General features: G+C 41.0%; 1 protein-coding gene across 1 annotated transcript in view; it reads left to right on the forward strand.

Moving 5' to 3' along the window:
- EFEMP1 (EGF containing fibulin extracellular matrix protein 1) overlaps positions 1 to 11,343 on the forward strand; it is a gene marked incomplete at both ends in the record, with an annotated part of 49,790 nt that extends 38,447 nt beyond the window's left edge. Inside the window, 6 exons of the mRNA XM_080616352.1 lie at positions 2,965 to 3,084; positions 5,410 to 5,529; positions 6,954 to 7,073; positions 8,529 to 8,652; positions 8,771 to 8,966; positions 11,185 to 11,343. Coding sequence (XP_080472478.1) covers positions 2,965 to 3,084; positions 5,410 to 5,529; positions 6,954 to 7,073; positions 8,529 to 8,652; positions 8,771 to 8,966; positions 11,185 to 11,343 — 839 coding nt within the window. The remainder of the gene's footprint in view (positions 1 to 2,964; positions 3,085 to 5,409; positions 5,530 to 6,953; positions 7,074 to 8,528; positions 8,653 to 8,770; positions 8,967 to 11,184) is intronic.
- Between the last annotated feature and the right edge of the window lie 711 nt (positions 11,344 to 12,054).

Below are 12,054 nucleotides of genomic sequence, written 5' to 3' on the forward strand. Positions count from 1 at the left end.
GCACTTGAAAGTGTTGAAGAATTCTTTGATTTTTATTTATATTCTCTTCCAAAAAGCCTTGCTAAGTCTGTAGCTAGTCACTGCAGGAAGGAAGCAGGGGAAGCTCAGTCCACACCTAGACTAACTTCAGTTTCTGGGTATGGCTCTTTCTGCAGGGTTCTGAGCCAAGGGCTGTCAAAATCAACCCAAAAATTCTTATCTCTTTCCTAAGAGACATGGATCAGGCCCTGAACTGTCAAACTGCTGTAAACACAGATGTGCCTAATTTCTCTCAGTTCTCTGTGCAAGAGTCAGATGGGCAGTTTGAAATGTAGGTAGAGGAAGAGTTTTGATAGGGATTTTTAATACCTGGGGTTTATCTCATTATGTTTAGAGCAGGTAAAGCATCTCACTGCTGTGTAACAGAACTCTGAGTGGCAAGCCCATGGTACTAACTGAAAGTCTCACAGGACACGTTATAGCACTCAGATGAGAAGCAGCACAATAGCACACCCTTACCTCTCCATGTGAATACATTTATGCCCCAAAATCTATCTATGAAGATGTCTGGAAAGTGAAAATTCCCTTCTCCTGTTTAGGTCAAACCCAAGAGTAACACCTGTGTTACATATTGCACACTGACCTAAATTCTAGGTCCGTCCATACTTTTTGGGCTGTCAGTGTTCAGGATGAAGCCTGTCTTTGGGGATTTTATAACCACTTTGCCAGAAGATGTTCTTGGGGCCAGATCTTGATAGAGGTTCTCCATATGGGAGGAAATGCTCCTTAAATTTGAAAGAGATTTTTCCAGACTATTTTGGCTTCAAGGTACAGGGGGAAAAAAAAAAGTTTATTTCTGACGATTGATTTTAGTCTAAATTCACTAATTTTTTGACTCTTTTTTTTGCTTGTTCACATGTTGCAAAATTAGTCCTTTCTGAAATACAAGGCTGTAGATAGAAGGAACTTTGCCAACATTACTTCAAAGTGAAGATTTGGCTGAATTGATTAGATAATTCTTAGCATGGATGTGCCTAATCCCACCAGAAAAACTCCCATTGAATGACAGTCAGATCCTGGAAGCATTTCTGTGCAGAAGTACAGTGCCTGAGCAGCAAAGCATTGCTCATGTCTGTACTGTATAATCAGGTCTTTAAACAGCACTTTGTAGAGCTTAGTCCTGTAAAAGTCAAGGATGGATGAGACCTACGGAGCCTCCTGATTTATTCCTTTTCTACTTCCAAATATCTCTCTGCAGTAAGAGTTACAGAGACAGTCGCTACTGTATGGAGAGGCAGGAATTTTCCAGCATGAGCCTTTTCATTCAGAACCATCCAAAAGACTCCTCTGCTAAGTTCAGCCCTGAAGAGTGACTTCAGATCTGACACAGAAAGGGTTAACTTCTAAAGATTATTTTTTCATTTGATATTAAAACAAACACTTTCCTCATTATATAAAAAAAAACCTTGGCCTCTTTTTAAACACATCTATGGTGGAAACAGCTGGAGGTAGGAAACTCAAGATCTGGCATGGATATGGGAAGTGCCTGTCTTTGTTCCAGTGCAAACTGGTCTTATTTGTCTGAGGGTTGAGCCTTTGAAATCTCCCATTGTGTACAAGTACAGAACACGGCCTGGATTTCTTCACCAAGCTCAAGCAGGCCACAACTAAAGGAGGCTGCTGCACACACATGAACCATCAGTGCTCTAAGAAATAGGATTTCTTAGATTAAATTTCCAGGCAAAACCAGAGGCAGCAGTTCCTCCAGAGCACAAGGAAACCCTGTAGAATGCAGAGAGGTAAAAGAATGGGCTGTTGCACATTTTGTATGGTTCACAGGTGAAAACCCTGCTCCAGTGCACATTAGGAATGCTGAAACTTGGAAAGGCAGCATGCTCCACTCAACTTCAGGGCTAAGCTGCAAGGAGAGGCTGGGAAGGTTCATACTGCCTCATATAGCACCAACTTTAATCCGACCACCTTCCCCTGCACCAGGGAGCACAGGCACAGGAGGTGTTGCTGCTGCATGGAAGGTGGGCAGGAGAGGCAGGGAAGGGAATGGAGCAGAGGCAGCCTCTTGGAGAGCAAACCGGTTTCTGTGGAAGCACAAAAACCTGTTTCCTTTTCAGGTCCATTAATCTTCTGTCCTCGCCATTGCCCTGTTCCTGTGCAGAAAACTTGGATTCTTCTCAATGGAGCTGAAAAGATTTAGTACATGTTAAGAATTCTGTGGGGGAATTCTTAGGAAAAACAAGAGCTGCAAGCCACACTCACTGTGTTGGTTGGTGTTACATCTGGTGAGGAGACATCTTGGTTGAAAAGCAGAACATTGTGGGTTTACCTATGCAAAATAAACCAGACTAAGCAGTACTGTGGAACTGAATAGAAAATGAAGTTGGAATGTGGATTGATCGCAGTGGAAGACAATCATCATAACACAGACTTTATAAAAGAGAAATTAAAATTAACATAGAATGGTTTGGGCTAGAAAGGACTTTAAGATCATCCAGTTCCAACCCCCTGCCATGGGCAGGGACACCCCACCCTAGACCATGTCACCCAAGGCTCTGTCTAACCTGGCCTTGAACACTGCCAGCGACGGAGCATTTACCACTTCTTTGGGCACCCTGTGCCAGCACCTCAGCACCCTCACAGTAAAGAACTTCTTCCTTATATCTAACCTGAACTTCCCCTGTTTCAGTTTAAACCCATCACCCCTTGTCCTATCACTACAATCCCTGATGAAGAGTCCCCCTCCAGTATCCTCATAGGCCTCCTTCAGATATTGGAAGGCTGCTCTGAGGTCTCCACACAGCCTTATATTCCTGTTAATACCCATAGCAGCAGTACCTCACTCACATAAGCTCCCCCCCTGCTCCATTTTTAATCAAGTGCCATTAACTTTCCAGTTTCTTTGGACACCAGACAGCAGCAGTGAACTGCCATGATTCCATCTGAACTAATGTCTCTCCTTTGGTAACTCAGACATTGACGAGTGCACCCTTCCTCCGTACTGCCACCATCGATGTGTGAACACCCCGGGTTCCTATTACTGCCAGTGCAATGCTGGGTTCCAGTTAGCATCCAACAACCACACCTGTGTAGGTAAGAACTCCTCCATGTGTACTTACACTCAGTGTAGAGACAAATACTGACACATGCCTTGCCACAGTTGAAATTTGAGTATCTTCGTACCAGCTTAAAGGAAATGTGTATCAACAGTAACATGTACCAGTTGCTGTATTGACAGGCTGTCCTGCAAGTGGCCCAAGAAGTACAGGAGGGTTAGAAAGGAAATTGGAACCTTATTGAAAAGCTGTTATTTTGTTGGTGTAACAGTTTTCCAAAGAGCATGTAGTTTGGCAACTGGAACCCTAGAAGTTTATATTCATTGTCTAATCTTAGATTTATTCATTCTTTCAGTTGTGGTGGATTGCTTTGCATTGTCATTGGCTTTCATGATATTATTCCCAGTTCATGCAACAAAGGCTGGAAATTGAAACCAGGGGAAGCAGTGCTATACCTCTGCATTAGTGTAATTATCCTCAGCACATGATAAGCATTAGTGATGAAAGAAAACATCTAAGTCACATTAGAATATCTATAAAGTAATGTGAAAAATGAAAACCAGGGTCACTTTTAGTGACTCTTTAAAAGTGATCCTCCCTTTAGTAGTAAAACACTAAGGGAAACCTTGCAGTAGAACTTTAAGACTGCTGTTAAGTTTGAAATCATAAATTTTGTTCTAGAAGAATTAGAGTAATAATAAAAAGGTAACTGTCTAGTGAAGTGCAGAGAGAATGGTCATAAACCACAAAGAGATTGGTGACGGAGATAGAAGTTCTTTATGGCTAGATCTAAAAAAATCTATATTATATATGTATTTTTATATAAATAGAAAAATTGATCTGGGTTTTCCAGCTTCTACCATTACTTCCAAGTGTTGCCATATCTTATCAAGATCCTTGGCACACAGCATAGGACTAAGAGAGAAATTGCTGGTTTTCACCAAATGATAGGATACAAAATTGACCATGGACACAACATAACCATGTGGCCTGTTGTTACTTATCTGACCCTTTCCACAGCTCAAATGCAAGGTGTATTCTTGCAGTTACACTCACAAATCCATGACAGCTTCAAGTTCACCAAATGCCTCACCGAAACACCTCTCCTGTGACTTGCTGGCCTCACAGCCTGATAAGGCATACTCCTAGTAGGAAAGGTGAAGTAAATCTTAAGAAAATTTGTAAATGAATGGCTATTGCATCAGGACTGACTTTGACATCTCAATAGTCATCTGGCAGAAGTGGTACTTGACACTGTAGCAACTGCATTGGTGTTACAACTTCAGCATACACTGAAAGCAGGTCAATATTTCATGGAAGGAGAACAGAGCTGTGGCTTTGGCTAGCTTATTTAATTCTTGACCAGCTTATTTACTCCTTCCTGTAGCATTACCATGATGAATATTCTTTTCACTGTTGCCAGAAATTAACTAAAAGGAGGAAGAAAAAACCCCCTTGTAATCAGTTTTGCCCTATTGCCATTCATTTTCAAGACTAGGAGGTTCATCATATAGGGGATTAACATTCTCCTTATTGTTTTAGTGCCTGATCTTAGTCATCTTTGTCAGTCTTTTGTTGTATCTGTAAATGACTGAGGGATGCTGACATCAATAAGCATTCACAAAACCCATGAGCTCAAGATCTTTTCAAATGCATCTCTCCTCTACTGGTTACATCTGATAAACACAAATGGAAAATGGGAGGAATACAAGGGAAAACACACAGAATAACAGCGTATGAAAAAGCCTATGAAAACAAGTGTTATAGATTCCAGAGCTGATTCCAGTTATATAAACTTCCCATTAAAAATTGCTTCTCATACCAGTGTTCTCACATATGTTCATAGGATGGGCACATCATGGAAAAAACCCAGCACAGAAACATACCTTCCCCCAATATGGTCTAGGCCTTTGAGCATTTCAAAACTCCACTGGCCTCAAAGGCTCATGTTATAATTGTAATGGAATTTAAAAGAACAAATTTTAAGAGTAATAAATAGCTCTAATAAATCTTAACCACTGCATGCTGAGAGCTCTTATCAGTATGTGTTCCTTATATCAATTATTTATAGAGACTTGGCATTTCATACCTGAGAAAAAGAGCCTGGAATGTGGAGTTTAATAGCCACACTGAACATTTTTGGAAGAATCCCTCACACATTAGAATAACTCTCATTCCTGGAAAAATACTCTTTTTGTTACATGGAATGTAAAGCATAGATCTGACATTCCAGTGATGCAGAATCTATATTGATACAGTCAACTGAGCTCCTGCTAAGCACTAGAATCAGACTAAGAACTAACCCACTTCATCAGCCTTATACCAGCTACACAGGATCAAGATCTGTAACTTCTCCTTCCAGATATCAACGAATGTGATGCCAATAACCCATGTGCACAACAGTGTTACAATATACTGGGTTCTTTCATCTGTCAGTGTAATCCAGGGTTTGAGTTGAGCAGTGACAGAATCAACTGTGAAGGTAAGCAATTTGTGTGTCTTGGAAGAGGGATTTCTTGGTTTAAATCATTTTCCCAGAAGTCTTTTTGTGAACTAAGGGATAATTCAAGTGGAGCCATCCTGTGGGTGCAGTTTATAGCCAAAACCCTTAAGACATTTAGCTTTTCTGTTGTAAATGTGGTTGTTAATGCACATCTTAGTAGCTGCACTCAGGTATACATAGGTACAGGTATCTCTCTTTAATAGTAAGCACAAAGCAGGACAGACATTACTACGTTTCAGATCACAGCTGGGAAGAATAAGGCTTCTGAACACTTATTTCACAAACTCATTGGACTTGTGTGTGGTCTAATGCTGATGACCACGAAATGAATCGGAAAGGAATGCAAACCAAAAACAAGTGCAAGTTTGTGTGTTGTTGAGCTCCTCTGAAAATAAAACCTCCCATTTCTGATTTTAAGGAAGTGACAATTCTGCTTTTGAGGGGCTTTCAAGCCTGTGTATCCAAACAGCACGTCTCCTGATGATTATACAATCAACACTTTATTTCCTCTGCCAGAGTCTCCACAGGGGTTCTCTAATCTCCTTTTGGACACATGATGATCTCACCCGTAAAGCCAATATCCTTTCTACCAGTCTTTGAGCCAAAGAGGGCTTTTTGGTTTACCACTGCCCTGCTAAACAAGCTAGCAGAGCTATTACAGATGCTCCCTCACCAAGCTTCTTAAGCTAATCCTATTTGCAAGTGAACAGAACAGGGAGCAGCAAGCATGCAGCCTCCAAGGACAGCCTTGACACGGAATCAAGAACTGGGCTCAAACCTCAGAGGCAGTAGGAGGGAGTTGGGTTGTTTTCCAAGCCATTCCCTAGTTTTGATAGGTTTAATTTTATTTCCAGTTAATGGCATATACTGTTCAATTCTGTTTCACATTACACTTTCTAGCAAGGGACTGATGGTTACACAAGGATTTAAAAAAGCAAAAGAGAATGGTACACACTGATTGTAATTTGAAGACAAAAAGAGGCCTTCCCCTCTTCCCCAAAGAGCTACTCCGTTAGCGTAGGGCATGAGTACAAAGGCAATATTTTTGCCTTACTAACTAATCTCCCATCTGTGGGGGTTTGTGAAAGTAACCACAGTTTGGAATACTAAAAGAGTAAATTCTTTCAAGAGTTATTTTCCCAAATCTGTTCTGAAGTCTAAACTTAGCTTCTGCCTCCTCATATCCAAAGTTCTCAACGTTGTTGATAAAACACCAGCAGAACTTGCCCTGCTGTTTGCAACTTCAAGGTGTTAAGCAGTACATTTCAGCACTTTGCTAACTTCTTTCTTTTAGACAGAACTCTTTTCTTTCCCTGTTAGAACCAGAATTTGGCCATTATATTTAGTTCTGTAACAAGGTAAGAGTTAGACAATGATAACTTTAAGCTCTTCTGTCTCTGCAGACACTGATGAATGCAGAACTTCAAGTTATATATGTCAGTACCAGTGTGTCAATGAACCAGGAAAATTCTCCTGTGTCTGCCCTGAAGGATACCAGGTAGTAGGAAGCAGAACCTGTCAAGGTAAGTGCCCTCAGCTTAGCAGCCTCAATACTGCATTAGTAACACCACCATTTCAGGCAAGGCTAAGAATGCTTGCTATCTAAATATTTATATCCCATGACATTATGTTACCAAAAGATATGTTGATAAAGCATTTGATGATTAATTGCATCTCTTGTATTAATTCTTACTTGAATCCCGCAGCTCAAACTCTTAAGTCCTTCAGATTCCTAGGACAAAGTGCCAGTTTTTGCAACCGTTGGGTAAAACTGGTCTTGGATGTCTAGATACGAGTCTAAGTTTCAGAGATGAGATAAATCTCTCTGGAAAAGGAAATTAGAGCATTTTTTACAGACACTAAATGTGCCTTTATATCATGTTTCATTTTATAGAGATTCCTAACTCCAGCCACAGTAGAAATGAAAGATGTTTCTTCTGATAACAGGAGGGAAAAGTAATACGCAAGACTTGAGCAGCTTTGATAATCTGTGCTTAGAAAATAGATGTTCTGGTGCCACCAAATGCCAGAATTTTGAAGTTTGGGGTTTCTTCACTGGTGCTAAATGTCTCTGTCTCTTAATAGAGAATATTGCAGAACATACTAAGGGCAAGAGCTATTGCTTCTGTCATCCAGAAGCAATTTAATAGTCGTTATCTACAGAAAGAAACAGGTGCTTATTATTGGCAGAAGGGATGAGAAAATAAATCAGGGTTTATTAATATTTTTTATAAAATCCAGATTAATTTGCTAATACTGAATATCATGGGGTAGTTTGACCATGTAAATCTGTTTGTGCCTTCCGTAACTAGACCCTTTCTGTGACTGTTCATTTCAGGAAACCATGTAGGTAGACACTAGTGGGGTGCTGGCACTGGCTGGATAATAGAGCATTAATACAGTGAGAGTCTGACGGTTCCAACCTCCACTCAGGGTTATTTTCCCAGGCACAAAAGGAAGCTCTGCTTGGCACAATAAACAAGTTTTCTTTATTCTTTTCAAAGCTATTTTGGTTTAACTGTAGCCATTAACTAAGCATTTATACCATCAAACTCAGGCAATTAAAACTGAGAAAAGGTGGAAAATCACAATTTTTCCTCAAGACCTCTTCCCTCTGTCTGCAAAGTATCTACTGCTATAAAATCATACTTTGCTACTTAAAAGCTTTACAGTATTTCCACAGTTGTATTATGATTAAAGCGTATCTTTAGTAAACTATAAAAAAATCTTCAGACTTAATTTGTTAATAAACACATTTAATGTTTTTATTAACACATTTAAGGTGTTAATAAACACATTTATCCCATTTCTGCATAGGGAAAGCCTTTCAAGCCAGGCCTCAGAAGAGCAGGTAAAGAATACAGGAACCTGTTGGGTTTCAACAGACAAGCAGGTGGTTGTTTTGAAGACATTGTGTTTGGTTTTGCAGCAAACTCATTTCCATCTGCTTTGATACGGTCCCTTTTCCTTCCTCCTAGATATAAATGAGTGTGAGACCACTAATGAATGCAGAGAGGATGAAATTTGCTGGAATTACCACGGAGGATTTCGTTGTTACCCAAGAAATCCTTGTCAAGAGCCCTACGTCCTCACATCTGAGAAGTAAGAGGAAACATTAGTCTTTTGCAGAATGATCCTCATCAGGCAACATGAGGAGACACATTAGAAAGCAAACACCAAGTGTTCGCAGCTATCAGTTTCATCCTTTTGTGTTTTCCAGCCGCTGTGTCTGCCCTGTATCAAACACCATTTGCCGGGAGCTGCCCTACTCTGTGGTGTACAAATACATGAGCATCCGCTCTGACCGAACGGTACCCTCCGACATCTTCCAGATCCAGGCAACCACCATCTACCCTAATACCATTAACACATTCCGGATCAAGTCTGGGAATGAAAATGGAGAGTTTTACCTGAGAGTGAGTATTGGTGGGAGTAGGATTCTCAGCAGGAGATAAAAACCACTGGGTTATGACACCAAAGGGTGTGCTAGTGCCTGGCCTTTTGGCAAAGCCATCAAATGGCCCCAAAAGAGCATCATTGCATCCCAAAGTTGATCAAATTTTGGGTCTTCCTTTTCAAATGTGCTTGGTTTCCAAATTTTAAAAAGCCTTTTACTTTTCCACCTAAAAACTCTAAATTGAGAATCAGTCCGCTTGTTGAGAGCTCATCTCAGTTTCCCCTGTTTTGTCAGGTTCAAGCCATTCCCCTTGTCCTGTCCCTACAGGCCCTTGTCCCAAGCCCCTCTCCAGGTTTCCTGCAGCCCCTTTAGGCACTGGAGCTGCTCTCAGGTCTCCCCTTCAGGAGCCTTCTCTTCTCCAGGCTGCCCCAGCCCAGCTCTCTCAGCCTGGCTCCAGAGCAGAGCTGCTCCAGCCCTCGCAGCATCTCCATGGCCTCCTCTGGGCTCGCTCCAGCAGCTCCACGTCCCTCTTGTGCTGCTGCCCCAGAGCTGGACCAGGACTGCAGGGGGGGCTCTCCCCAGAGGGGAAAATCCCCTCCCCCGACCTGCTGCTCATGCTCTGGGGGTGCAGCTCGGTACATGGGGGTGGGAGGCGGTTCTGCGTTGCAAGAACATTAACAATATAAAATACGCAATTTAAATTTCTCATTCCTCAAAAAAAAAGTAAGAAAACCAACAGCAGCTTGGGATGAGGCACTGATTTGTGGAGTGCTAAGTTCAGGGTAGCTTACAAGGGCTTTGTGTCCTGATTTAGTCCAACCTTCATTTTCCCATAGTACTGCAACTATTTCAGAAAACCACAAAAGTTCAAGTGACTGACGACAGCAGCATTTCCTGTTGGTATCATGCACTCAAGCTGATCCACATGAACGAAAGTGTCCCTAACATCTGCTCTTTAAGCTTTTTTTGGGGGAAGAAATCTGATTTTCTTGAACACTTGTAATATTTGCAAATCCCTGGGAAATCCTTTTTGCTTCATATATGGGCTTTACACTCAGTAGAAGAGAATCAGCATAAAACGCCTCAACCAGAAACACATCATTGGAAGGTTTTCCTATTTTTCCTCAAATCTGAAGATAGGAGGTGATAGTCTATCTCAAAAGTATACCAAGAGATGGCATTGCCTATTTATGCCATGTTTCCCCAAGATAGGAATACGGAATTACTCACCGGTATCTCACTTGTTGTGGTATAACCTATAACCCAATGCTTTTCACCGGATTTACTACACATCAAGCCCCCATACTTAACCCCCTTAAAAAAAGAACAAGATAATTCCAGCACTAGTTTTGGGTTAGATCTCAATCTAGCCTTTAAACTGACTGTCAGACTAACAATTCCAATCTTCTGTTGCCACCCAATAAGAAGTCACAGGCCTTAAATAAGGAAGCGTGTGTTTATTCCTGGCAAGGGACTGTGGTAAACAAAGGCTTACTTGGAAGTTATTCCTATTGTTGTACTAAAACTTGGAGCTGGGTCTCGGATACAGCAGATGGATTGGATTCACTTTGATATGTAGTAAGTGAAAAGAGAGATGGAGTTTACCCTTTTGCTATCACCTGTAAATGACGAAGCTGTTTAACAGACTGGCAGCATGCCACAGACAAGGCCTGTCAGTGTTCCCCAGCAGCATGATCCCAGGCTGGGAAAAGAGCTTTGGAGCACTACAAGATGGGGACAGCAACAGGCACACCGGTTGCAAGAACGCCCAGTGTTTACAAGAGGAGCATGACTTCTAGAGCATGAGCATTGAGACAGACTTAGTTTCTCTCCACTGAACAAGCTGCATCCCTGTTAAAGACATTATGTCTCTCTTGTTTTACTTATTCTCTCTTTATTTTAAAAGCTGATAGATGAGGCTAAGAAATAAAGACCATCCTGGGATAAATTACCAATTCCCATGGCCTTGAGGAGAGTCAGCATAACCAGGAACAGATTTTGCAGTGCAGTTTATTCCTCTGAGCCCTGGTCAGGTAAAGCTTTCCCTGCAGCAAAGCCAGGTGTGAGATTAGTCATGGCTATTTCAAAACATTAAAAGAATACTTGCATTGTGTATCTCTGTGCTGAGACAGAGCATTTTTACAGTGTAGTAACACCCCAGCCCTCTCTTGATGCAACTGGGGACTCGTTTTAGGTTGGACTGAATTAAACTGAGTGGTTTTTTGTTGTTCTTTCAGCAAACAAGCGCCGTGAGTGCAATGCTTGTACTGGTGAAATCACTCTCAGGACCAAGAGAACACATTGTGGACCTGGAGATGTTAACAGTCAACAGCTTGAATTATCGTACCAGCTCGGTGTTAAGATTAACAATAATAGTGGGACCTTATGCATTTTAGTGGTTTTCAATAACCCTTCACTGGCACTTAAAGCAGCCAAAGAATATTCTCTTAAAGAAAGCACTTACTATTTTATTTATAGAGTTTGCTCTCTTGGTTTTATTTTCAAGATTTGTTTAGTAAGTTGATACCTGTAATCCACACATTACACCTGTAATTCAAAATTAGTAGATGTGTTCCATAGTATAACATGGGCATTGTCACTTTCTGTATAAAGATTTCAATCTTTTTTATTACCTTTCTTGGACTAGATACATACTCTGCTTTTGTATGAGACTTGTATGTTCATACTCTCCTGTAAAGCTTCACACCCCCTTCCTAGCCAAATAGGTCATGCAGTTAAAAGGTGATCTTCTGTGGTGTTCTGATTTTAAATTCTAATGCAGCTACACTGACAATCTCAACAAGAATAAATGATATAGTATGAATGATACAAAGAATGGTTATCTGATAAGCTAAAATGTATTTCTTCTTTTTAACTACTTTGTAACAAAAGCTAACAGTCAATAAAAACCTCTTTCTGTAGACATTTATGTGCTATCACAGTTGGTTTTTCTAATCTGGGTCAGAGGTGACATGGTGAGAAATGTCGGCATTGGGTTTTTCTATGCAGATTGTGCTAACCATACCATGGAATAACATTCTGCTCCCTCCAAGATAAATAGACCATAGGAAGAAAACTCCAACAAGGAAAGAAACTCCAAATGGAAA

This window comes from Psittacula echo (genome assembly GCF_963264785.1).
Source record: "Psittacula echo genome assembly, chromosome: 4".
In the NCBI taxonomy this organism is placed as follows: domain Eukaryota; kingdom Metazoa; phylum Chordata; class Aves; order Psittaciformes; family Psittacidae; genus Psittacula; species Psittacula echo.